This window comes from Mesoplodon mirus (assembly GCF_964341445.2).
Source record: "Mesoplodon mirus genome assembly, chromosome: 2".
NCBI classification, from domain to species: domain Eukaryota; kingdom Metazoa; phylum Chordata; class Mammalia; order Artiodactyla; family Ziphiidae; genus Mesoplodon; species Mesoplodon mirus.
In genome coordinates this window covers 83,448,822-83,475,415 of record NC_138977.1, presented here as the reverse complement: position 1 = coordinate 83,475,415, position 26,594 = coordinate 83,448,822, and the positions used below count along the sequence as shown (strand labels likewise).

Genomic DNA, 26,594 nt, shown 5'->3' with positions numbered 1-26,594 from the left:
TCTTAATACTGTCCTCTTCTGGTTCTCATTTACAGTACCTAGCTGGTCCCTCCAGTCATTTAAGTTTGTAACCCCTGACTTAGATAATGCCAAAGGATGGGGAGAGATCCTTTGTGGTCCAGATTCAGACCTTAAAAAGGAGTCCTTAGGTCCTGAAGAAAATCAATGGAAAAAAAGCTAGTTCAACATTATCCCAGGTAAAATGTTCTTCTTTTAATAAAGACGTTATTCATAGATCACGTTAGAATAACAATCTTTTCTTTGTTTTGAAATGCATTGTAGTTGAATAAACTTTCACTTAAATAACAAGGGATATATTAAACTACTTCAATAGTTGCTAAAATTCTCTTACAAAAGGCAAATAATTCACTTTTATATGGAAACAGCAGCAACTACTAACTGCATACCAAACTTTGCATAAAAAAGAAGCAGAATACAACTTGCAGTAGCAATTAGAATATTGCGTCTTAAAAGGGTGGAAACTTTCAAGGAATTTGATTGTTATTGCAATCACCTACAAATTAGAGACACAGTGCCAGGCAAGATACATGTGTATTTTGCTGATACAGTATCAGCAGGATGCCACCTTTTCAAGGGATATTCCCAGATTCAACAATGGAGAGAAAGGCCCTCAGTGAACAGACTGTATGTATACAGTGAGAGGGAGCATTGGGTCAGCACTGGAAAAAGCGGCAGAATATAGCGGCTTTAAAGGGTTTGACATGGTTTTCTCTAGCCAGTACTGGAAATAAGCCATCATTTGGTTGTTTTAGACAATTTCCTCTGGTATTTGCAGGGTCTCTCCTGGTTATTGTGATTCTCATCTCAAGGAGTTTGAATCCTTCAGTGGCAGGCAATTCCTTGGTAACTCCTACAATCAGCTAGTAAGTTTGATTTGCCTTAAATAGCTGACCTCAAGATGCATCAATATACATATGCAAATATGCATCATTGCCATCAACTGACCCTGTAACTCTGGACCAAAAGCTGCAAGACAGAGACAGCCTGATTATCTCTTCCCCAAGTAAGAAAACTGGCCCCCCACCCCTCAAAAAAATCAATAAAATACAAAGTTGATTTGAGTATTTTATTTATAAATGTACATTTACTATAAAAGCTGTTGCATTTTAGACAACTTTTTTTATGTTTATTTTTTACTCTTTCTCAGAGGCATTTTAGAATAAATATTTTAAATGAAGGTTAGTGTAACTGATATAGAACATTGGCCCACCCAGAACAGTAACATCTTTTGGACGGACTCACATATGTGGTGGATCATTTCAGCCTGTTAAGTCTTACACTGTGTATAGATAACTATAATATGTATTGCATTAGTAACACTACACAGAAAGAATGAACACATGTCATGAAAGTTTGCAAGTGAAAAACAAAGAGTTACCCATTTTCTTCCTTAAGAAAGAGAAGGGACAAGCTTTTGAAGTATAAGAAAAAAAAAGATATACTTCCTCAGGAACAATAAATCACTCACTTGCCTCATCTGTTTTTTAAACAAACACATTTACATTGTAGCTCAACAGAGCAGGGCACTTTTTTTTTTTTCCTGGGATCTCAAAGATTATTTGAAAAGAAATAGATCATACTCATTATGCTGCATTGGAAAAAACAAGATGTAGTCTGCTCGAGCTGCCATGTAACAGACTCCAAATGAAATATAAATCAAATATAAATAGAAACAGTTGGCAATTAGAATTTAGAAAATGTTGGAGATTATTCTGTGCTGGTGACTATTGTTCATTATGGAAAAGCACATTTCGCAGTTGGAGAATGGGGCTTGATTTTTCTTGACTTGATTCTAGCTTCAATACATGTACAATGAGTCTCACTAAGAAATATGTATAAATGAGTTTGTGAAACCAGAAGAGAATGTGCAATATTCATATAATCCTTACATAACAGATGGAGTTCCACATGTAAAAAGTATTCTATAAAAATTGGTTATGAATAATCATATTGTACATGTTTGTGCATTACTGGTGGTAAAGTACTCTGCTAGTATCATGCAAAGTGTAAACATCCACATTATCAAAATATTTAATAAAACATGCAGGTGGTTAATCAAAATATTGGACTTAATCTGTACATTTTCAAAACTTTCTTTTTTTAAATTTTTCTATTTTTCTTTTTCTTTTTTAAAATTTTTTTCCTCCTGTAAAACAGCGAACACCTCCATGAGAAGTCTTGAGAACTTGGAGGTGACTTCATCTCTCTTCAATGTACTGCATCCTTAATTCATCACTGACTATGTGCAACAGCTTTGCATTTTCTAAGGCACAATTTTAAATGAAATGATCTGTAAATTTCAATCTAACAACAGCTCATCCAAATGACAAAATGGTCAAAATACCTCCAGTGGCTGAGGAAATTTCTGTACTTACATGGAACCCGCATGCAGAGAACCGTCTAGCATGTAAATAAATAATTGCTAGTCATACTCAATAAGACACAGAAAAAAATTATTGCTTACATAACAGAAAAACACCTACTTGATTTCCTTTTATGACTACATTAACCTATTAGGAGTATACCCAGAGTCTACATTCACAAAATGTCATCTGTCATCATCACTTATTTGCCATCATTTTAAGGCAGAATAAATAGTCCCCCTTTCCCCAGTCTTAAAGAAAACAGCCTGGAGATCTAAAATGTGATGCTTTATAGTAACTTGCTTCCTTTCTTGGCCAGATGAAATTCATCACACAGGGCAAAAAATAAACCAGCTCTCCACAAGAGTTTCTCGCTAAACTTCTCCATGAGCAAGGTCCAGAATTCTTGGTAGTAAAGAGAGTTGGTGATGTAGGGTGTGAGGAGAGCAGGTAGGTATCCAGGAGGGTGGACAGGGCACGATGTGAACAGTAGGTTCTTGTTGATCACATGCTGGTGGCTTCTCACATCATATGTCATTCAGATTCTATTAAGACGGACTTAATGCTTTACTTTAGCCACCTGGGCTTCAGACCCCCAAGGAGAACTTGCAGGCAAGGGTGAGCAGTGGTCACGCCTAATGATGGGCTGACCTCAATGAGAGCTTCCATATGTCCCACACTGAGCCTCTTACTGAATCTAGAGCCTGAAGAGAAGCAAGCAACAAAGCCCTCCTGGCTATCATTGACCCACCACTCTTTGGAAGATTAAACTTCCTCACAGATTTTGGTAATAACTTTGGAAATGATGACTGAATTATGTCCCTCTGGTTTCTTCCTACCCTTGGGCAATGTCCCAGAGTGTAAGCCTAGCCCGTATAGCAAGGGTTCTCTCTATTTGATGGGTCAGGCTACAGCAATGGCGTAACTTCCAAAGGACACAGAATCTAACACTAACGGTGCAATAATTTATTGGTATGACTTCCACCTCAAAAAGTAAGTAGCACAGGGGCTTCCCTGGTGGCGCAGTGGTTGAGAGTCCGCCTGCCGATGCAGGGGACACGGGTTCGTGCCCCGGTCCAGGAAGATCCCAGATGCCGCGGAGCGGCTGGGCCCGCGAGCCATGGCCGCGGAGCCTGTGTGTCCGGAGCCTGTGCTCCGCAACGGGAGAGGCCACAGCAGTGAGAGGCCCGCGTACAGCAAAAAAAAAAAAAAAAAAAAAAAAGTAAGTAGCACAAATGTTTCAGGATTACAGTATATATTATCAGACTAGCATCTTTGCATTAAAAACAAGTTATAGCTCAGAGCTAGATGGTGTGATGTTTAGTTTCTGAAATGCATTAATTGTATGCTCCTGTCTCAGAAGACCACATGTCTCAAATTGGCATGTCCTGCATTTTCTGCAGCTCAATTCTGTAAACATAAAGTTTTTAATTCCTAGAAATGCTAAAAAAAAAAGGTTTATTGCATCATTTATCTCATTAACTCCCAAAGAAGAGAATAACACATTTTAAACTGTAAGCCTGTTTGACCATGCTAAGACCTTTTTTTGGAACTATTCAGGATCATTACAATTCAATATTCTTTTGTATATACTGTGCAAATGCCAAAAAAAAAAAAAAAGGAAAGCAGGAAAAACACAAACACCGTGCTACAAAAGAACAGATACCATCTTTTAGAATAGCCTTTCAGTAATTAGATGAATGCTGAGGAGCCCCTGCACTTAGGGTTTTGTTAAACGATTGCCAGGGGACACCCTCAGTAAGGAAATGGTGAGTGATCTGGAAGCTCGAAAACCACGTCACAATGTTGTGGGTTGGCCAGCACCTGGGACAAAGAACACAGAGCAACATTTGGTTAAAGCAGTCAACCATTCTGGCTTCAGATGTTTAAACATTTCCAAAATTAGCAATGCCCTTTGCCAAAGTCTCTTCCCTCTAGGGAGGGGAAACTTGTCCCACTATGCTACTCAAAGTGTGGTCCGGGGACCAGCCATATTGGCATCACCTGGAGCTTGTTAGAAATGCAGACTTTTGAGCCCCGTCCCAGAACTGAACAAGGTGATTCATATGCCCTGTCAAGTTTGGTTGAAGTCCTCTGGATTCCACCCTAAACCAAATGATCTCCACCAAGTTTTCTACCTTGACTTCTGGGGCAAATAAGCAAGAAAATAATCTCTCTTCTTTCAGTTTCCCTAGGTTGTGGTTTCTCTGAGAAAAAATACATTGCAAGCGGAGGAATTTGACATATGATCTAGACATAAGGATTGTTAGATTTAGCAAATAAAATACAGAACACCCAATAATATTTGAATTTTAGATAAACAACAGATACATTTTTTAGTAGATATCCCATGGGATATTTGGGATATACTTATGCTACATCCTGAGCAGGTGATGTTTGGGACACACAAACTAAAAAAAATTCACTGTTATCTGAAATTCAAAAACATTTAACTGGGCATCTTGTATTTTATCTGGCAAACCTATCTAGGAAGGATGGTTTGGGTCCCATATTTCCTGCTGAAACCTTCACAAAGTTTCTCCTTCATTTTAGGCACTAGAGTTGTGATGAGGCAATCGCAACATTGGAAAAGGCCCCAGGGATTTTGCATTAAATGCATCTCACAAGAGTGAATGATGGAACAGACACAAAGACATGGTCATCTAACACCCAAGCACAAATGGCACCAGTTAAACATGTGATGGCTTGATCCATGACAGGTAATTTGTTTTGCACTTCTATTCCCATTTACATACGAACTTAAAAACGGTTTACATTGCTTTTAGGAATTGCATTTTAATATGCTGTTATGCTCTTTTTCCCCTCCAAGAGAAATATTTCATTTAAACGTGGCTACTTACTTAAAGAAAATAGGCTTATATATTCAGGTTTTATTATTCTACACAATGAAATTATTTTGTTTCACTTAGAATGCTTATGATGTAAACCACCCCTCACATCTATCCATCTCCTCTCTTCTCAACTTAGATCAAAAGAAAAAAAAAAAGAAAAAAAATTTTAGCCATTTTTCCCATTCTGACTCTTTTAATGCATTTGGGGTATATTCAACCAATTCAAGTGTATTTCTCTAGCCAATTATTAGCCTTTCTACCCATTCACTCTGAAGATATAGTTTTTCCTTATGACACCAAGAAAAATGAGCAGTACTCTCAGATGTACTGGTCATTCTCCCTGTCATGTGGTAACTTAATTAAAGTTTAGCCTAAAATGATATTAACATTTATCTGGAAAAATAAACAGGAGAGTTAGGAAAACTCAGAAAAAATAATTGGAGAGAAGGTAGCCATTCTCTCTTTCAATATTGAAACATAATATGAAGCTATAATAATTAAAACTGATACTAGAGAATAAATAGTAATAGAACATAATAAAACATAATAAAACATAATAAAATATCGAGAAGAAGACCCAAATATATATGGGAACTTAGTTTAAGAGAAAGCTGGTATTTCAAATTAACAAGAAAAAATGGGATTATTCATTAAGTTACAGACATACAATTGGTTAATTGGAAAAAAAATAAAGCAGTATTTATCTTATTTCTTGTCCCCAAATACATTTCTGATTATCACATGTTTACATGCCAAAAAAAACCCAGAAAATATTTCTAGGAGAAATCTCAGCTAAATTTATTTATACCCTTGGAGTAGTGAGAGTTTTTCTAAGTAGGACACAAAACCCAGAATCCAAAAAGGAAAAAAGAGATATGTTTAACTATTTAAAATGAAAATCTTTTCTATGAAAAAAAATCACTAAGTAGAAAGACCAATGATAACTGCCCAAAGCAGCAAATATAAAATAAAGGGAAAATTTCCTTAATTTACAAAGAACTCGTAAAAATCAACTGCCAATAGAACAATGGGCAAAAGATAAATATAAATGTCAATAGAAAAAGAAATATAAATGGCGAACAAACATATGAAAAGATGTTTAAATTCATTTATAGTTAAAAACTACAGATCAAAGCAAAGAGGTTTTTTTTTTTCCTCCCCACTTAGCAGAGTGGAAATTTTAAAAGTTTGATGATATCCAGAGCTGACACAGGCATGGAGAGAGAAAGAGGCTCTCTTATATACTTTGCAGGGAGCATACACTCTTCTGGAAGATAATTAGGCAAGTTGCCTGAAAATTTAAAAAGCACATGCCTTTTTATTCAGCAGTACCACTGCTCAGAATCTACCCTGTGAAAATGCTTTCAAATGTTCATCAAGACATACATACAAGGATGTTCACTGGAACATTTAAAAAATAATATTAAAAAACTAGAAATAACTGGAGCACTCATTCATAGAGCATTAGTTTTAAATTACAGTTAAGTCCACACAATGGGATTGTATGCAGCTATTAAAGAGCCATTAAAAAGAATGAGGAGAAAGAAAATGCTATATGGAAAAATTCCCAAGATATATCATTAAGCGAAAAACAACAGCAACAAAAACTAAGTACCACTGTGGCTATGTCATTACCTTTGTGAAATAAAAACCAATACAGGTAGATGTGTCACACACATATGCATCTGTGTGTGTGTGTGTGTGTGCGCACGCATGTGCGTGTATACAAACATACATTCTGCCCCTCTCCCCAAGAACTTATTAGAAAGTGATTACGTGGTTAAGGTTGAAGAGGTTCACTTTTAATTTGGTATCTTTCTAAACAATCTAATTTTTATAACCTTTTACCACTTATAACTTCTATTTATTTATTCTTTTGAATATTGATATTGGTTATCTAGGCAGAGAGATATTGAGCCTTTTTGCTTTCTTCTTAGTACCTTAGTATTCTAAAAAACATCCTAGTAAAATATCGCATCAAAAACATTAAAGAAAAAAATCATGTCTTTAATCTACCTCCAATCACCTTATTTTTCATCTTACAGGACAATTACAGGAACTCTGTGGTTCTTGTCTCTAGATTTGGAATCAAAAGCAGTTAGTGGCCTTTATATTCGTATACACAACAGAAAAATTGCTGGACTAGATCTGAAAAGCTAATTTCCAAAGAAATGACACCGAAACACCCAGCTTCTCAATTAAAATGAAAATCTGGATGAAAGCAGGTCACTGTTTTCCAGAGGTGAGTTCAGGTTTGTTCTCTGCTGGCATTCTTCAAGCACTTCAAATTATGAAAGAAATTCAGATTTACAGCACTTTTCAAATCTGGTGCAAGAGGCCCTCAACCTAACAGCGCCCTCTTCTGGTTCCATGACTCAAATTCAGCAGGTCATTGAGGTTGCAGGAAAAACTCCAATTTATGTTAGATGATAGGAAAAAAATCACTTTGAATCCTGAGACAAAAGAGTTTAGTTTTCCTTTTTAATGACTAATAAGAACCTGCTGTATAAAAAATAAATAAAATAAAATTCAAAAATTAAATAAAGAGAAGAGCATTGGCACAAGAAGAGAAAATCAAAGAATATTCTTCTTCAAAAGTAAAAAAAAAAAAAAAAAAGAAAAAGAAAAAAGAGGAAGCCCCCAATTTCTCCTAACATTATCATTTTTTTTAATTTGCCAAAAATGTTGGATACATGTATATCTATAACGGATTCAGTTTGCTGTACACCTGAAACACAACATTGTAAATCAACTATACTCCAATAAATTAAAAAGTAAATAAATAAATAAAATAAAATAGATAGCTAGTGCAAAGCAGCCACATAGCACAGGGAGATCAGCTTGGTGCTTTGTGACCACCTAGAGGGATGGGATAGGGAGGGTGGGAGGGATAAAGAAGAAAAAAACCCAAACAAACAACAAAACAAAACAAACAAATACAAATATAGTTTAAGTAAAATATAATTATTATATATTATACATGTATATATGTATTTGTATATACCTGTATATATATATTTATGGTATATATATGGTATACTATTATCCCATATTTTATATGTATAATACATAATATAAAAATTAATATCAATACTTTGTATATACATATAAAATAGTCCAGGTTGATGGCAGCAGCTCTAAGTTGGAACCGTTTTGACCTCAAGTCAAATGTTTATCATAGATCAAAACCACCTGGATTTAATTTTTATTTCCCATCATTTTGTTAAAATAGGCATATATTTCTCTGAATTTACAAAATCTATAGCTATAAAACAACTTAGTTTCAATTTTCACTCTTAAAATCTTCAGTCTTGCAGATTTAGAAACCCACATAAAAAGACTGTAAAAATGCCACTTCACTTACTTAGAGAAATAATAAAAAATTCTTGAATTTCAAATTCCAGATCTTCGCTCATATTTTTTTTTTTAAAGAGTTTTTGACTGACGAATTTGCATAGAAGAATCACCTGCTGTCTAGGTCATGCACCAGAAGGACTATACTTAGGATGGAGAGCGAGGAAGGATTCAGAGGCTAGCCACTGGCTAGTTTCAGATTTTCTAAACAGCAGCTGGGCAACAGCACCCCCTGGTGGCCCCCCCCAAAATAACATTAACTTTCTGTGGCAGGAGACCCAGACATAAGATGCGAGAGCAGGCTCCTCAAGGGGGCTTCTCTGATTAGTATGTACTAAGGTATTTTGGAGGGGGCAGGGATTCACAGAGAAGTAGAACCCACCATTTGTCTTTCAAAGAATTTTAAATTTAGTTGGGAACAAGCCCACATTATGCCATGAAACTCCTGAATGGAGGCATGTAGATATTGAGGAGTTGGTGCTTGATTTGATGAGCAGTGGAGAGCTATTCTTCATATGTGAAACACCCTCCAAATGCTACTGGTCTTCTAAAGAGATGCCTCAACAAATAAATAGGGTTCCAGACTTTATAGCATCCCTGCATCTCACTGAAATCTCTATGGTGAGCTCAAGCAATGTCTCAAACTTGGTTTACATTTTTACCTGCTGGTGTATTAATGCACTTCTGGACAAAAAGAATTAGTCCATGTTATAGCAGTAACTTCCAGTAAGAAACAAGCGGTAAATACGGGATTATTTCATTATCATTTCTTTTACCTGGATGCTAATATATCTTTCCTTCAGTGTAGGAGTATCAACTGATGGGGAGTAGCTGAATTCCTAAGCTAGGTCTATGAAAGGCATATATGGTTGCACTCATTCATCTCAAGGTATTTCCCCTCAGGACTTACTTCTGGATCGCATGTAGCAGTCATTACAGTTTAGAAGACCATTTCGAATCCTAACATCTGTCCCACTCACTGCATCTCCAAGCTGTCCTTTACAAATTCCACACTATAGGGTAGAAAGAACAGAAGTTATAAGGTGCATAAGGAATTGTTTCCTTATAATGTTTAGTTATTGTTCACATGAATAGTACAGTAATCACTTCTCCAACCTCCACATTTGTTGCATATCTACTATGTATTAGGTGCTGAACCACGACTTGACTTCCAGCAACAATATACTTTTAGCATTTTATCCTAACTCCTGGCATTTTTCAGAGGACACCAGTTCAGAGAGGTTAGCTGACTCGTCCAAGGTTGTGAAGTTGGTAAGTGGTAGCGGGTTGATCCCAAAGCCTATGCACACTGATTCTCAATCAAGATGGAAGAACCGTTTTAAACAGGTTAAATCCTAGTGGTTTTAAATAAACACATGGCCAAGGAATGATCAATATATATTGAAACTTGTCTCTGAATAACCTTCAAATGCTTTTTAGCGTTGTTGGTAAGTTCTACCCGACCAGAATGACTGGGAAATAGCTATTCCACTTTATGTTTCCACGTTAAAGGCAGTGATACCAAGTCAGCCTGAGAGCAGAAAGAGACTGTGGGGTACATTGTACTGGCTGAATCAGAGAACATGCCAGTTCTCTGGCATGTTGGTTCATGCCAGCCTACTGCAGGGGGATCTTGACCCAGCCCAGGAAACAAGGGCCAGCCCCAGACTGATGCTCTAAGGTCATCTCAGGCAGAGGGAGGCTTCATCCAAATTATGTTACAAGCTGCATCTACACAGAAGGGTAGGGGATAAATCTAAGAGGTGATGTACCTTAAAGCATCAGGTCAGCTCCAGGAAGTGAGTGACTTCAGAGAATAAAGGCCTTGACAGCTAAGAAGACAAGTCCCCTATCTGCTGAGAATCTGCAAAGACTCTTTGCCACCTTGATTATTCTGAGTTCTGGTAAAGTTTCTGAGAATAAACTGTGGTGTTGGAACATATTATCTTGGTATTATATGAATTTTTTAAAAGTATGAAGCTTCCAGGGACTTCCCTGGCAGTCCAGCGGTTAAGACTCCATGCTTCCAATGCAGGGGGCAGGGGTTCGATCCCTGGTCGGGGAACTAAGATCCCACATGACACACAGCGTGGCCAAAAAAAAAAAATAGTATATAGCTTCCAAACATTCCCAGACAATTTAGGATATACATTACCTATGTCAATTTTACAATAAGAATATTGATAAATGGAGTCTAATTAAGTATCCATATTGCATTTTGTCCGTCAGTTTTGCTTTCCAGTGATTACTGACATTATTAAATTAATAACTTTGGGACAACCTCACTCACCTTCTCTTAGCTTATAGGTAAAGTGGAAGTTATTTTAAACCCATGTAAGTTTACTTTATAGCTGAGGGGGCTACTAATGAGAAACAGGACAAATCCAAGAAGGACACAGAAAGCATGTTAGGGTTATAAAGAGAAAGAAATGATTCTTTTTCAGAGACAGAGGTTTGGCTTCACAATTATATATTATCTGAAACATGTCCATGGGTGAAAAAAGGAAATGCTGATATAGTCTGACTTGTAAATATTATAATAAATCAGGCATAAGTGGTTCGTTCACCTGCTTGTTGGCAGGAGATTTGGGACTAGAATTTAGTCCTCCTCATTTTCAGTTATTTATTAATTCATTCATCTAAAAATATTTATTGATACCATCACCACTGGCTACAGAGGATATAGTGGTGAGCCAGACAGACGTGGCCCCTGCCCTTATGGAGCTTGTAGAGAGCAGATGATAATTAAACAATTCAATAGTGAGCGATGAGGACCATGAAAGGTTCTATAAGGACCTGTAACAAAGGCAACTTGACTTAGTGTGGTAAGTAGGTCAGCTTCTCAGAGGGAGTGATATTCAGTCTGTGACTGTAGACATACTCGTTTGGAGACCTACAAGTTAGCAACTAGCTGTAACCACTTAATTGACAATCTTCCATTATGTCAAAGACCAAAAATCTTTGAATTGAGTTTGAGAAGCAGCAACAATGTTACATTCCAAATAAATCCATCTGGCCTTAAAAGATTCAGAAGCATCATCGTCCTCCAGGGTGGCTTTCTCAGCTTCCTGCTAAAGTATATGCTCTTTAGCAACGAAAAATAGTTTTATAAAGACAGGTCGCACAAATCTGTTTTGCCTCCTCTAACCCGACATCCCAGAGGGATGCATGATAGGAGAGTTTCACCCTGAAGGATGGACTCCACGCACACTTCTGTACAACCTAGAGTCAGGAGGCTCTCACAAGCAAAGGCTGTCAGGATTTCCAGGAGGTAGTCACTCAGCACAGAACGAGGCCAAAAGACATTATGAGATTGTACTTAGGCAGAAGAGAGATGAATACATACCCTAAAGCACTGGATGTGAAAATAGAGATTGAGGGTCTCGATGATCATTGCAGCTCCTTTACCCAACGGAAGCCCACACGAAGAACACAGCTTCTTCCCACTTATAGACCTAAGTTGCAAAATATATGTCATAATAAAATGTTCCATTTAGAATCATTGGTCAAACACACTAATATGGAGCCTCATGCAAAAAAATAAATAAATAAATAAAACATGAGTTTTTAAAATGTTTATACCGTAAGTGAAACAATTACTGAACTGATAATGAGCAGGAATTAAGCATTAGGTATAAGATGCAGACAATTGATAGATTAAATACAATAGGCCTCCACTGTGGCATGGAATTCTGTGTGTGTGTGTGTGTGTGCGTGTAGGTGTGTGTGTTATTATAAAAAGTTTGCATTGTAGTCTATTCAACCACAGTGATCAAATGCCTTGAAATGATTTAATGTATTTATCATATGTTTTCTTATGTCCTAAAAGACAGTCAAGTTTAGCTTTATTAAGGTTTTAATGTTGTGTTAAATTTTTCTATAACTGGTTCATTGGCCCACTAGGGCATTTCTTTTTACTTATTAAAATTTTTTGTTGTTGTTGTTTAAAAATAAAGAGGAAATTGTGATACAGCCTAACAGGTATCAGGCAGATTTGGGATCAAATCCCTGCTCTGATACCAAGTTCTGTGATCCGGTATGAAGAACTCACATTGGGTTTCCATTCCACCTGGCTCAGACAGGATGGCTGTGCTCTAAGGCAGCTTTCCCACAGCTAAGATCAGATTGCAATGATGCCGATTGTCGGGAAAGCTCTTGGAATTACACAAGAAATTTTAAAATGTGCAACGTCATTTGGAAGCAAAGAGAGGGACAGAAGAAACAGAAAGACAAGAGAAAAAAGGAAGAGTTGCCCTTAGCAAACTCTATTTATTAGGATTTCCCTCTTATCCAGTAGTTAAATGAAATTTCGAAAGCAAAGAAAACCTTGGAGTACTCAGTCATTTGTCTCTCCAGGGAATGGGAGCTCAGGCAGCTTTTAAGAATATCATGGGGCCTAATTAATGTCCAGAAGCAATCATTAGAGAGCTCGAGTAGAGTAAAAGGGAGGATGAAGTTTCATTTCTCAGCGCCCGCCTGGTTCACTGTAAGAGCCATCAGCGGATCCCGCCTAGAAGGTCCGAGCCGTCTTGGAGGGAAGGGCGCCGACTTAGGAGCCCGGCAATTGTCTGGTGAATTTTCTTATTAGATTGTAGGTTCTGCACAATGTAATTAAAGCCCTATGGCCACAGCCGCGCCAACGTCACACACTTGGCTCTTTCGATTGTGGGCTGATAAAATCTTTAGGCAGATGGAGATGTTTTCTCTCCTCCTGCCTATGTGTGTGTAGGAAGAGACATGGATGGACAAATCCCTCACAATCCTCTGGCAAGCACTAATTTGGTTGCGATTGTGCTCGGCAGGCTCTAGCCAAAACAAAGCAGCCTCAGAAAGGCTTGCTGACCTCTTGTACCTGTTTGGTGACTGGCCAGGAGGGGTGGAGGAGCAGGGGGACAAGTGCCCAGCCTGGAAGTTCTCTCGAGGGCTTTTCCTGTAACATGGGAAAGGAGCCAAACATCATGTCAAGTAAAGAGAAGTCCAATCCCACAAGGAAAGGCTTTTTAGACAAGGAAAAAAAAACACCCCACTTCCTTGGCAACCAAATAAAAGACCACAGTGTGTCCTAGGGGTCATTTTTTTTTTACAAAGGACAAAAAAGTTTCCATCTAGCAGACTGTACAGACATTGGATGTATGATATCAAAACCAGGCTGGCATTGTTGAACAGAAAGACAGAATAGTTCTCTATTCTTTATTTTGGTCAGGCTCTTTGCTAGTGAAAGTTGCATTCCAAGTTAGATATAAAAATTATGGATGGGGTGGGAGGGGAGAGATGAATGGAGGTGTAGGGAAAAGTTCTTAAAGAGAGCCCAGAAATAAAGGGCAGCGCTTAATGGAGGTATCTTTCAGTGAGGTGCCTTCCACCCCTATTCATAAATTTGTTACGTGATTAGGGATGATGTTCAAAACGTCTAATGACTGCTATGTCATTGGGCATCTACAAAGCAGAATGGTTCCCAGCCAGAAGCCCCCAGAATGGTTTTACGGGTGCTGTTGGTTACACATGAGACCTGCCTGTGATTAAGCTGTCAGTTCTGGGCTCTTGATTTTAAAAGTTAATTTCATTGGTAAAGAAAGGGACAGAAAAGAACAAGGAAAAGAGAAATGCCAGCATAGACATGAACAGAGCATGAGGCCATCTGTCTTGTAACTGCTTTCAGAATAACTCCCTGAGCCCCTGACCCCCCAAACCTCCCTCCTCAGACAGAGCTTGTCTTCTCCAAAATATCAGCTTTTCATGGAATATCCTAAAGTATAAGGACCATCACCTTGAAAAATGGTGGAAAATCACCACAATAATCAATAAAAATAACGACTCCTTCTATGTGATTTTACCTTCTATTAATTCTGCATGTCATCTAGACATAGAGAAATGAAATTGGATAGACATAAGGGAAAAGGGGAAAATGGTTCAAAAGTGTATTGAGAAAAAATGTAACACGAAAAATAAGATAAAAGGATGAACTTATAAAACAAGTTATCATCATCATCATCATCATCACCATCGCTGTCATTATCAACACCACTGCCTACAATGTATAGTACTTATTACTTGCCAGGCACAAAACCCTATGAAGTAGGCACTACTATTATTCCCATTTTATACACGAAGAAACTGGAACAGAGAAAGATTAAGTATCTTGCTCAAAGTTCCATGCAGGCAAGTGTCAGAGTCAATATTTTGAATCCAGGTGGTCTGGCTCCAGGTTGAATTATTGGTTAAAGTATAATGAATATTATCTTTTTAAAACTGATTACAAGGAACCTCTGGCTCAAGTATGATCTTATCATGGAACTGTGGGTTCATTCTGAATCCCTCTACCACTCATCCAGACAAGTACTTTGGATAAGTTATTTAATTTCTCTGAGCCTCAATTTCCTCACCTGTAAAATGGGAACAATAACGCAATAATGTCATTGGGAGAGTTCAGTGAGTTAATATATGAAAAGAAGAGGAAAAAGATATATGTAAACCTTTCAACACAGTGCCTATTATATTGACATGTTTCAAAAATGATGCAAACTATTATTACTATAAAAAATACAATTGTTACAAAATTAGAATAGAGCCTGGGGTAGTTAGTTAAGGGGAGAGAATGATGAGGAAACATTTTTTCCTTGAAAGAACATTTGTCCATAGGCTCTGAGACAATTTAACTCACTTAAATAAATTGCTAATACAACAGACCTGCACAATCTTTCCAATGTTTAGATTTGTGGGTTAAAAACATTACTTTGTCTCTTTTAAGTTGCCAAATTCAGACTAAATATTTACTTGCCAGAAAGATTGTTCCAAACTTCCATAAATATTTGTTACCTTGTCAATGACAGTCAATGGACAGAAAGCACAAAAACGATGCTAACATCCAGCCATCTCACACTTTTTCACTTTTCCCCCTTCTTAGTCAATTTAAAAAAAAAAAGAAATTCCACACCCATCTTATTTGGTTACTCACTTCCGCCTTTCACTCGGAGACTCAATCTGATGATTAATGTTTTTGTCCAATGGGAGGGTTTTTGGCTTCACATCTTCTAAAATGTGCATTGGTGGGTTTGATACCTGCTGATTCCGGGATGGATCTGAGTCCAAGTAAAGAACATACACTTAGTGCTCAGTAAAGCTGCCGCCTTAGTGCTTAGTAATCACATTTCTTTAAAGTGCTAATGCCTGCTGAGGTCTCACAGTGATTTCATGGAGCCTCCGGACCGTGCTGTTTAGCATAAGCTGGAAGATAAGCTTGCAGCCAGCAGAGGTCATATCTGTCTGGACGATGGGGTGGGGAAGGGGTCTTACAATAACTGAAACATGGGGTTTGGTTTTCTCCATTCTTACCCTGAGCTAGCTGTGGGTTTATCCCACAGGGTGAGGCCCCAGCTTCTGTATCCAGCTGGAGGTCCTGATAGATTCCTTTCAATGCAGGGTTCTCAGAATGAGTCAAGACTCCTTGAGTTAGGCTGTTAAAATAACAAATATATTTCAGAACAGGAATAAAAGCAACTGAACTAAAATTATCGATCTTATCCCTCAGGACCAATTACTATACGAAAAAAGAAATGGGGCTAAATAAATATTTATTCTTTTTATGTTAAACTAGATTTAAAATGGATTTAGAATACTGTAAAATGCTACGCATTTTCATTATCCAGCAGTTTAACAAACCATCATTTCTGATGTCCTCTCTACCTCCTTGTCCACAAAATTCTTCATTCTAATCATTTCAAGGGGTGCCAGAGCTAAATGCAATCTCCCAAATTTTCACAAGAGAGGACTTATTGTGGAAAATATTTGAGCCACATGGGGCTTCGGCAGCCTATGGTAATTCACTGGCCCTTTAGTAGCTTCTATGTGCAAAGAAAGGAGAGACAGGAGATTTTTTAAAGGTTTCTGGCAACAACAGTGACTGTCTGGAGAACGAGCAGTAATTCATGGAAAATGCTTATTAGCATCCTTCAAATATTCCTGACTAGTGGCTTTCATTTCAAAAACTGGAAAGTCTCTTTAAATAGTGCTAACTGGAAACAGATGTGCTGTTCCAAGGGCTCTGCAGGCTCTGGACATGGGTCCCAAGCTCTAATATCTTACAGTTCACTGAGTCTCCTAGCTGATGAGCATAGGAGAATTCTCAGTGCAAATCCCATCAGAAGAGCTCAGCTCCCAGCCAACCTTTCAAATTGGCCAGTCTTTGAAAATGATACTTAGATAGCCTTTTGTGTCTTTGGGTCCCTCTGAGGGCGCTGTGTGTGTACCCAAGTGTGTATGCGCACACACACATGCATGCACACTTTCCAACATCTATCTGATATATCGGAGCCCTAGAGGCCAACATTTGTATCATAAAGAACTTGCTGGTGGCAGAGCCCTGCTAGCCTCTTGGGTTTCTGCAGGTCCCTTTTAGGTCAGGCATGGGGTCCCATCAATAAACTCACTACAGTCCGTACCTACAACCAGATTCTGCTCCAGTCTGAGCTAGCTCTGAATGCTCCAGGAGTTTCTGGGTATCCTGTTCTGATCTCCCATGGAACATACTGGAACCCATGGGGTAGGGGGATTACCCATGACCAAGGGGTTTGTTGGCTATCCTTTATATTATCACCCAGAGTAAACATGGCTTCTCACAGGTCAGAGGATACTAATGGCAAAGTTCAGGTCCATAGTAAAACCACAGTGAGTAGGACACCACGGCCTCATTTTGTTTTTTCTTCCTTTAAATAAACTTTATTTCTGTGGACCAGTCTTAGAGTTATTTAAAAAAATTGCAAAGATAGTACAGAGACTTCCCATCTACCCTGCACACAGTTTCCCCTGTTGTTTTCTGTGAGTATGGTACTTTGGTTACAGTTAATGAATCAGTATTGATACAATACTTTTTTTCTTTCTTTTTTTTTAGTTTTAATATTTTTTAAAATTTAAGTATAGTTGATTCACAATGCTGTGTTAATTTCTGTTTTACAGCAAAGTGGTTCAGTTTTATATATATATATGTATATGTATATATATATACACACACACACACACACACACACACACACACATATACATTCTTTTTTAAAATATTCTTTTCCATTATGGTTTATCATAGGTTCTCTGTGCTGTACAGTAGGACCTTGTTGTTCATCCATTCTATATATAATAGCTTACATCTGCTAATCCCAGCTTCCCACTCCATCCCTCCCCCAATCCCCTCCCCCTTGGCAACCACCAGACTGTTCTCTATAACCACACCACAGCCCCATTTTAAACTCTATCCCTCCAGACACATTAACCATTTCAGGTGAGTGGTATTTAGGTTTGGGACTTTGAATTGACAACATGGTCCTTTGGTGATCTATACTGTCTCCCCTCATTTAAAAACAGGTTTCACCTATTTAAAAATAAGGCTATTTATATTCAATAGTATAAGGACACTGACTTTAGAGCCATTAGAATGTCTTCAAGCAATAATATATGTATAATGTATTATTGGAATGATAATTTCAAAGCTGAATATGATTTGCATTAGTGATGGGTGCCCTTCCTGGGAGTGAAGGGGCGCAGCCCGGCTTTGCGCATATGGATGGACAGCCTGGAACGGCTCATACCTGCCCTGTTCCTCCAGTGGATCACCTTCCTTAGTCTTAAGCAATGAGCCACTGTTATCCCCCTGGAATGGTTTCTTCTGTCTTGTCTTTTGTTCTTCCTCTCGACAGTTTTCCAAGTCCATCTTATTCTAATGGGGAAAACAAGGATAATCTTGAATATAATTTTTAAACACACTGGACAATACTCATGTCTGGCCATGGAATATCTGAAGCATTTTCTCAGTCACATTGACTACAATTTAAAGAACAGTCTTCAAATTAACTGAATAGTAACTGATTTCCAATGATTTGAAATGAACATGTAACCTGGATCTCTCTCAGAAGTTATCATAAAAGGGAACTGGCTAGAAAACCCATCTTTCAAAATAAAACAAAGTCATAGGATTGTTTATTTCAAGACAAGTGGCATTTGAGTGCCCGTGGGTTATTTCAAAATGCAGATTATGTAGTGTAACCTTTAAAAATTGTATAAAAAATTTAAAAAATTTTTAGTCTTTAATTTAAATTTTTAAAGTTTAAGTAAAAAACAAGCAGAGGGTTTCCCTGGTGGCGCAGTGGTTGAGAGTCCGCCTGCCGATGCAGGGGACACGGGTTCGTGCCTTGGTCTGGGAAGATCCCACACGCTGCAGAGCGGCTGGGCCCGTGAGCCATGGCCGCTGAGCCTGCGCGTCCAGAGCCTGTGCTCCGCAACAGGAGAGGCCACAATGGTGAGAGGCCCGCGTACCGCAAAAAAAAAAAAAAAAAAAAACCAAGCAGAAACTAACACACCATTGTAAAGCAATTATACTCCAATAAAGATGTTAAAAAAAATAAAAAACAATACACTTCCAATTTTGATATTTGAAAATGGCTGGTAAATATTGAAAAATTGTTGGACAGTGTAGAATTCCTTTGATGATGATACATAAATAACTTATTTTAGAGTCTAGAAAATCTTTCATAATTATCATTGTAATATATGAAAGAGACATGAAAGATTTGGCTTTTGTGATAATCTTTGTATATAATAGCAAAGATAAGCAATAATCTGAGCTTCCTGAGTGACCATGCAATATCAAATTTGGTGAATTACTTTTGTACAATCTTCATTTGTATTAAATTAAAATTGGATAATTTTAAAATTTCAGTGTATTGCAGCTTATATTGACTACAGAAATGACTAATATGACATATATCCAAGTGATATGTTTATTGCAAAATGAATTTATTCTGTTATTATACCATCAAAAACTAAAATGCAGATTATGGACTATCCAGGTGTTGGTATGACCTCTGTCCACTACCTCCATGACCTTATTTGGGGGATATGGAGGTTGACCAACCTTTCTGGACTCTCTCCAGACCTTGAAGACACACACATATATATATATATATATATTCATGTGGATTTTTTTTTTTTTTTTTTTTTTTTGTGGTACGTGGGCCTCTCACTGTTGTGGCCTCTCCCCTTGCAGAGCACAGGCTCCGGACGTGCAGGCTCAGCAGCCATGGCTCACGGGCCCAGCTGCTCCACGGCATGTGGGATCTTCCTGGACCGGGGCACAAACCCATGTCCCCTGCATCGGCAGGCGGACTCTCAGCCACTGCACCACCAGGGAAGCCCAATTCATGTGGAATTTTAAGAGTGATTCAGAAGAAACTTTCATGGAGGCCGGTGAGAGTGTATTGTTGGCATCCTACTGCTAACATCCAGTGCAAAGAGACGTATGGTCTGGCAGAGAGAAACATATGTCTGCTAAATGAATGAATGATGGGCAGTTAGAAAGACATTCCAGCACATGGCATCACTAACCAGGGTCTTGCCAACCAGTGCAGAGACTTTGGTTTCCAGCCTGCGGGGGCAGGGCTGGCCCTAGTAATACGTTTACTGCTCTCAGGGATTGACTCTAGGGTTTCACCACGGCAATGACAGTATGATGGGGTACAATGGCCACGTAGTAGCTGACATAATTCTAGAGAAACAGCTAGTCTTGGCTTCAAACTGGTGGAAAACTTGGCCTTGTGGTTTAGTACTTCTATTTTAGTTTTCTTATTTCATGAATTCCTTTTAATCTATGGTCTTACCATTGTCCCACTGCCTTCAGTCACAGAGGAGGATGTAGACAGCTGGTCTGCAGAACTTGAAGAAATAGTAAATGGAACCACAGTGTCCTCAATTATTTTGCGCTCCTGGGGGAAGGACAGGAATTAATGAAAGGGAGAGAAAGGATAAATCATATTTGTCAAGAGAGAAGTGTCATTAAAGAAATTTAGGGACAAACATCAGAATTATGTATAAACAAGCACGGCATAAAAAAAGGTCTTACTTTTAAAAAGCATGTAAATCAGATAACATGCTCTATGGGCAATGATTTAGAAATTAGCATTTAATTTAGAAAAATAGAGTCTTTGCAAGTTAATTAGTTAGTGTGATTCAAGAGGCCAAATTAGAAATGCTATTAGGGAAAGTATTATGCACAAAAATTATTGTTGAAGAAAAAATTCACAACAATATTAATCATAAACAGATTTTGGATAATATACATAAAGTGTAGTTTCAAATTCTCGAATATGGTCTGGTTTGTTCATCTAAAAATGAAACAAACAAAGCCAAATTCTCCTCCCTTCTAAATCTCTTTAGTACCATACAGTGAATGCAGTAGTAAGGATTCACTTAGCCTTGATATCAAAATTATCCTCATAAAAATTAATATTAATTCACTACTACCAAACATGCTCGCCTCAAACAAACACACAAATAAACAAATTGATACTTTCATGTCATCTAAGACAAATCAAGAATCTGACCTTTGTGACTAAAGAAGAGATACAACTCTATTCTCCCCCTTGACCATGACTCAACACACCCTTACCACAAGCTAAACTTGGAAGAGTAGTAGTCTTTTACAGCCTATAGGATAGGACTCTTTTAAAAGGTTGATAGGGCTCTGTTGTGAGTAAAGAGAATCAGACATGCCCCAAGGGTACACATAGCACAGACAGAGAAAGTGCTGATAGACTTTGAGGAATCAGGGCTTCAGGGTCAAATTCCTTCCGGGGAATTTCCTACCTCCTCATAGTATCTGCGTTCTTCCTCTTCCACCTCCTTTTGGGCCTTTTCCCACTCTTCCTTCAGCTTGTCCTGCTCCTTCTGGTATCTCTCCTGTTATGGAATTTCCATAGATTGTTCTGAACGGACCAGTGCATACATCATTGGGACTTTTCCCCCCGCTAAACCATCACGTACAATGTGTTGCAAGACTCTCTTCTTGCTGTAACGTTCTGAAGCTAACCCATTCATGCACCAAAAGGGGAATACCATTTCGTGGTACTCAGACATGTTAGGGACATAAAAATCCAACAGAGAACGATCTTTTCTGCTGTGGGTGTTTCATAGAATTGTTCTTCAGATATATGAGTAGGCATTTGCTTATGGAAAGAGAAAAGATGGAAAGATTCTAAACTCTTTCTTAACTTGGGTTTTGTCCTTAGAGGTAGGTTAAACCAATAGTTTGCTTTTACTGGGCCCTTCAGAGATGAGTTTTGCCATTCCACTGATAGAAATACGTTGCTGCTGGGACAGTTTAATAAAAGATTTAAAAAAAAAAAACCTTGCAAGTTTACAAGATAGATGATGGAGAAAGGTCCAAAGTGGACAAAACGATAATTAGCTGAGTGGCTGAATTACTCTTTGCTTGTGGCCATTCTACTAAAATGGAATCTTCCTAACTTTAAGTCCTCCTGAATTAAGAGTAGCTTTTAAACAGCCCATTAGAAGGCTTTGATATCAGAACTGCTATTATTGTTTTCAGAAAAAAATAGGACACTAGTCACCACTTCCAGAGAAAAAAATAAAAATACTCTGAATAGGATAAGGAGAGCTTTAAAAATGTGACTGGAGTCCCTGACAGCTGACTAGAAGAAATGAATACATGGAAATTAAAACGAATGCTTAAGATGCGAACCGACACCCCTGGATGCCTTGAGAATGGCATCCCTGACATGACAGAGACAAAGGAATTGCTGGAGTATGCTATGCACAGTCAAATATTTTAGGCTGATTACTGTCAGTCTTCTCTCTGAGGCTAACATGAGTCTGTGCTTCCATCTTCTCGGGGAAGGCACCGAGAATTCCTCCAGGTATTACTTGTTATGTTATTATCTTAGGAGCAAAAGGGCTTTATGGGATTGTCTGGAGCCTAATGTTCCTATTAATGCTCTGGCCAAACCACTGTTGGTCAACCCATGGTAGGCTTTTAAACTTTGGCTAAAAATTTGTTATAAAACCTAATATTGTAAAGTTTTAGAGAGGGACTCCAAGGGTCTTCAGAATAGAGGAAACAGACCTTAAAACTTTACAGAAGATGAAAAACAAGCAAAGCTTCTTACATTTATTGGTTCTAGGAGCTTATATCAAATGTTTCCCTCACCAAGAGGATGAACTGATGATACAGGGGCCAAAGATATGGTATATTTGTCCACAGACACACACACACACACACACACACACACACACACACACACCCTTCCTTCCCCATAAACACCTCGCCCCTAAGCCCACAACCCACACCTAAAACCACGGCCACCTTTCAAAGTATAACAGACACAGCACTACCATGGGAAACACAGGCTGTCTTCTTTACTCTGTGGAATTTCTGACTCCTGGTGGAATGGGCATCTGACTTCCAAGAGAATAGCAGATGACCAGGGCTGGTCTGGGGTCTCCCAATGGACCTAAATGTCCCAACAGCTCTGGGACTTTGCTGAACCTAGTTCTTACTAAGAACTAGATTTTGGTATTGAAGGTTTACTCCTATGTAATTTTGAAAAGTGTCAAACTTAACAGGCAGACCTAGAGCCACACTACAATTAATTAACTATCTAGCTGACTCTTGCTCCCCACCCCTGGGAATTAAGCCAAAGGATTAGAACAAAAAGATAAGAAAAAAAAGTAAAATAAACTTGCATTAAGCACTGCTTTCTACACATCAGCAGAAAGTCACAAAAATAAATGAGATTTAACATTCTTTTTCTTTATGACTTTTGGTAAAATCAATACCATTGGGAGTATAGGGGAAAAAACATGAGTTTTAGAGTCACCCAAGCTTGGATTTGAAACGAGGCTCAACATTTGTTAGAGGTATGACCTTGGGCAATTATTTAACTTATTTTGAGCCTTAATTTCTTCAATTGAAAACTGAGATCAATAAGACATACTTTGATGAGTTTTATGAGAATGAAGTTAGGTAAAATATGTCAAGCACCTACAAATATGCCAGTTCTGGCACACCCCAAATGCTCAGCATAGGTTAGTTTCTAAGGTTACTAGATTATTTTTTGAAGCTCTGTTGCTCCACAAAACTGGGATGAAACAAGTAGGAGCATGATAAGTTAACTCCCAGAATTTTTCTAGAATTGAAAATTAGGAGCTTTTGCTCAAAGATGGAGCAAACATTTCTACTTAAGGAAGAAGACCCAGGTCAACTTTTATTTCTCATGTAGGCTATAAATAACTTTCTGATAATTCCTTCCCACTCCTAGTTGGACTGGAATTTGATTGGCAGCGAACAGGGTGATGAGTGGGTGGATTGGCCCTTAATCAATACTTGGATTTTTTTCTAAGTGAAATGCTTTCTCCTTATGTTCATCAGTGTAACCTCTGGTGGGAGGAATTAGACTCAGAGCATTCTGTCTCATGGACACAAAATGAACAGACTTAGACTCAACGACTTCTGAGAAGAAGCTGATTCCATGTATTCCCTGGGCTAAACATCTATTTATTTTATTTATTTATTTATTTATTTTGCAGTACGTGGGCCTCTCACTGTTGTGGCCTCTCCCGTTGCGGAGCACAGGCTCCGGACGCGCAGGCTCAGCAGCCATGGCTCACGGGCCCAGCCGCTCCACGGCATGTGGGATCTTCCCGGACCGGGGCACGAACCCGTGTCCCCTGCATTGGCAGGCGGACTCTCAACCACTGCGCCACCAGGGAAGCCCTAAACATCTATTTAATACAGCAGAAATTAAGAGAGCATCACCAAAAAGAAGAAAAAAATAAAAAGCAGCAAACCCAGTCCTACCTGGAGCAAACGTTCCTGCTCCTGTTGCCATTTTTCCTGTCTCCTGCGTTCCTCTTCCGGGTCCCATGCCCACAACTTCAACTGTTTAGAATATAAAACCCACGATCAGAACTGAGCCATGTCCTCAAGGCCAGGCCAGGACAAGGGGCACAATTAGCTCACGGTTTGACACCCAGATGGACACACAGAAGCAGAAACCTTCCCGTATCTAAAGGTGCTCTTTGTTGGCAGAAACCACTTTTTTTTTTTTTTTAAATTTATTTTTTTTGCAGTACGCGAGTCTCTCACTGCTGTGGCCTCTCCCGCTGCGGAGCACAGGCTCCGGACGCGCAGGCTCAGCGGCCATGGCTCATGGACCCAGCCGCTCCGTGGCACGCGGGATCCTCCCGGACCGGGGCATGAACCCACGTCCCCTGCATCGGCAGGCGGACTCTAAACCACTGCGCCACCAGGGAAGCCCCAGAAACCACTTTTTAATCTTAGTCCCTCTTTGGTTTACTTCCAATATGCTGGTATGATTCTGTGAACCTTTTCCGGAGCTAATGAAAACGCGAAGTAATTAGCCACTGGCATGGGAAGGCTTTTGCTTTGTTTCCCTTAGAAGTGATTTCTTAAATGTATTCACGCTCCTAAGCATAAGATACTCATTCTGCATATTGATCCTGGGTCCAAGCAAATAGGAATGTTTATTTCAGCAGAACTGCATTTTGTGAGAAGTGGTGTTTGCTGTGCTACAGAACTCACCTTTTATACTGCTATTATTGCTTTCCCATCCCAGTTTTCTCTAAAGTGGGATCATTTAACTCACCAGTGTTCGCCAGCATCACCAGAGATCCAGGCAAGGGGAGTCCCTGATCAGGGCCCACAAAACAAACATTCAAACCCACAGACTTTGGTGTTTTTGGTCTTTTAAAAAAGGCTTTTGTGATTTTGAGAACCAAGTAAGTAAATGGGAATAATGGGAGAAGGATGCATGAACCAAAGTGGGCACCCAGGCCTCAGAATATGAAGGGGATTGAGAGGGTCTGAGGGGGAAGAGAAATCACAGCTAGTCCTTGGGAAACCAGCAAAAGTGGGGAGGCTGATGTGTTTAAAGTTGGCCTCCCTTGTCACCCAGAGTAGGTGCTGAGGCAATCCAGGCTCCCCGATAACTGTGCTTCTTCCCTTCTCTCTGTTCTGATGGGACAGTTTTGGGAGGCACTTAGAACGGTCTGGGAATCCTGAGGGAAAGAGCAGGGTGAGGGTGAAGGAATTAGGGAGGAGGGGGAGAGTCTGGGGCAGGGTGCGGGGCAGGCAGACTCTACCTACTCTGGCTGCCTGCGAAGCTGGACAGAGTCAGTCCCATCCAAGGTTTAGATGGGTCTAGCTACTGCCCAAGATAGCTGGGCCAGCCCACCTCCCCTGCCCTGCCCCCAGTAATCCAGGCTACCACTCAGGTGCACAATGGCTGGCCCATCCAGGGAAGTCTCCAGGCTGAGAATACGAGCCAGGCCATGGCTGTTGCTCAATTTTTAACATTATAAATATCTATAGCTTTAATGTATTTAGACATGTGAAATGTGGGCCTCGGTGGATATTCTTGCTGTAGTTCCTGCAAATGGTAGGGATGGTCACAAAAAGTCAGAGAAAGGTGGCCAAAACAGGGAGAGAAATGTATTTCCTATATGCCACTCTTGGGATTCATACTGCATATCTGCATATGAAAGCCTCTGACAAGTTATGCAGGAGAAAAACTATTTTATTGTATAAAATCCAGAGTTTCCCACATTTCCTTGGATGACCATAAAATGTCATCTAAATATGGATCCCAGGTTGAAAATTCTCCTGGAATTAATGGAGTTGGATGTTGGCTCCACTTGGCATTTTCCTAAGACTTGGAAGCAGTTTAAATATTCAGACCCTCTCTCAGGGGCATGGCTCTTCTTTGACTTTTGAGGAAAAGGGTGTGGTAATGTGAATAAAGCTATAGGAAGCCCAATGGGGAAAGTCCAACAGCAGGAAAATAAGAGCAACAATTAGAAATTATTTAGTTAATTTTCAGGTTTCCCTAGGTTGTAATGGCAAGAATAAGTCAGGAGTAAGCAGAAACAGGAGGGAGAAGTGTGGGATATGGCGATTGAGCACAGAAGACAATATGGAATATTTGTTAGAAAGCAAGAAAGAAAAACAATGAGCATTTTCAGAGGAAGATAAAGAGGAAGAGACTATTGTGATAAACAGGAGGGCAAGAGAAGTGGTCATGCTCCTTTTTCAGTGACTATTTGCTGAGCACTTACTTATGACCAGGTGGCATAGCAGGCGGCCAAGAGCCCCAGCCTCATGGAGCTTACAGCTGAGAGTGGGGATGGGGGTGGGCTTGTGAGGGAG

At 39.1% G+C, this 26,594-nt stretch overlaps 1 protein-coding gene across 8 annotated transcripts in view; it reads right to left on the bottom strand.

The window, feature by feature from the left end:
* Nucleotides 1–1,073: 1,073 nt before the first annotated feature.
* The window catches only part of LIMCH1 (LIM and calponin homology domains 1), a 339,990-nt gene continuing 314,469 nt past the window's right edge, over nucleotides 1,074–26,594 (bottom strand). For 4 of the 8 annotated variants that reach the window (XM_082637225.1, XM_082637218.1, XM_082637219.1 and 1 more), the window contains 10 exons: nucleotides 24,228–24,308; nucleotides 21,218–21,310; nucleotides 20,233–20,337; nucleotides 18,169–18,296; nucleotides 15,923–16,044; nucleotides 15,546–15,669; nucleotides 13,443–13,520; nucleotides 11,937–12,045; nucleotides 9,501–9,603; nucleotides 1,074–4,208 (listed from right to left, as the gene is read on the bottom strand). In XM_082637225.1, the coding sequence (XP_082493351.1) occupies nucleotides 4,183–4,208; nucleotides 9,501–9,603; nucleotides 11,937–12,045; nucleotides 13,443–13,520; nucleotides 15,546–15,669; nucleotides 15,923–16,044; nucleotides 18,169–18,296; nucleotides 20,233–20,337; nucleotides 21,218–21,310; nucleotides 24,228–24,308 (969 nt within the window). In that variant the 3' untranslated portion in view covers nucleotides 1,074–4,182. The remainder of the gene's footprint in view (nucleotides 4,209–9,500; nucleotides 9,604–11,936; nucleotides 12,046–13,442; nucleotides 13,521–15,545; nucleotides 15,670–15,922; nucleotides 16,045–18,168; nucleotides 18,297–20,232; nucleotides 20,338–21,217; nucleotides 21,311–24,227; nucleotides 24,309–26,594) is intronic. The other 4 variants (XM_082637220.1, XM_082637223.1, XM_082637222.1 and 1 more) reach the window with 1 other exon arrangement.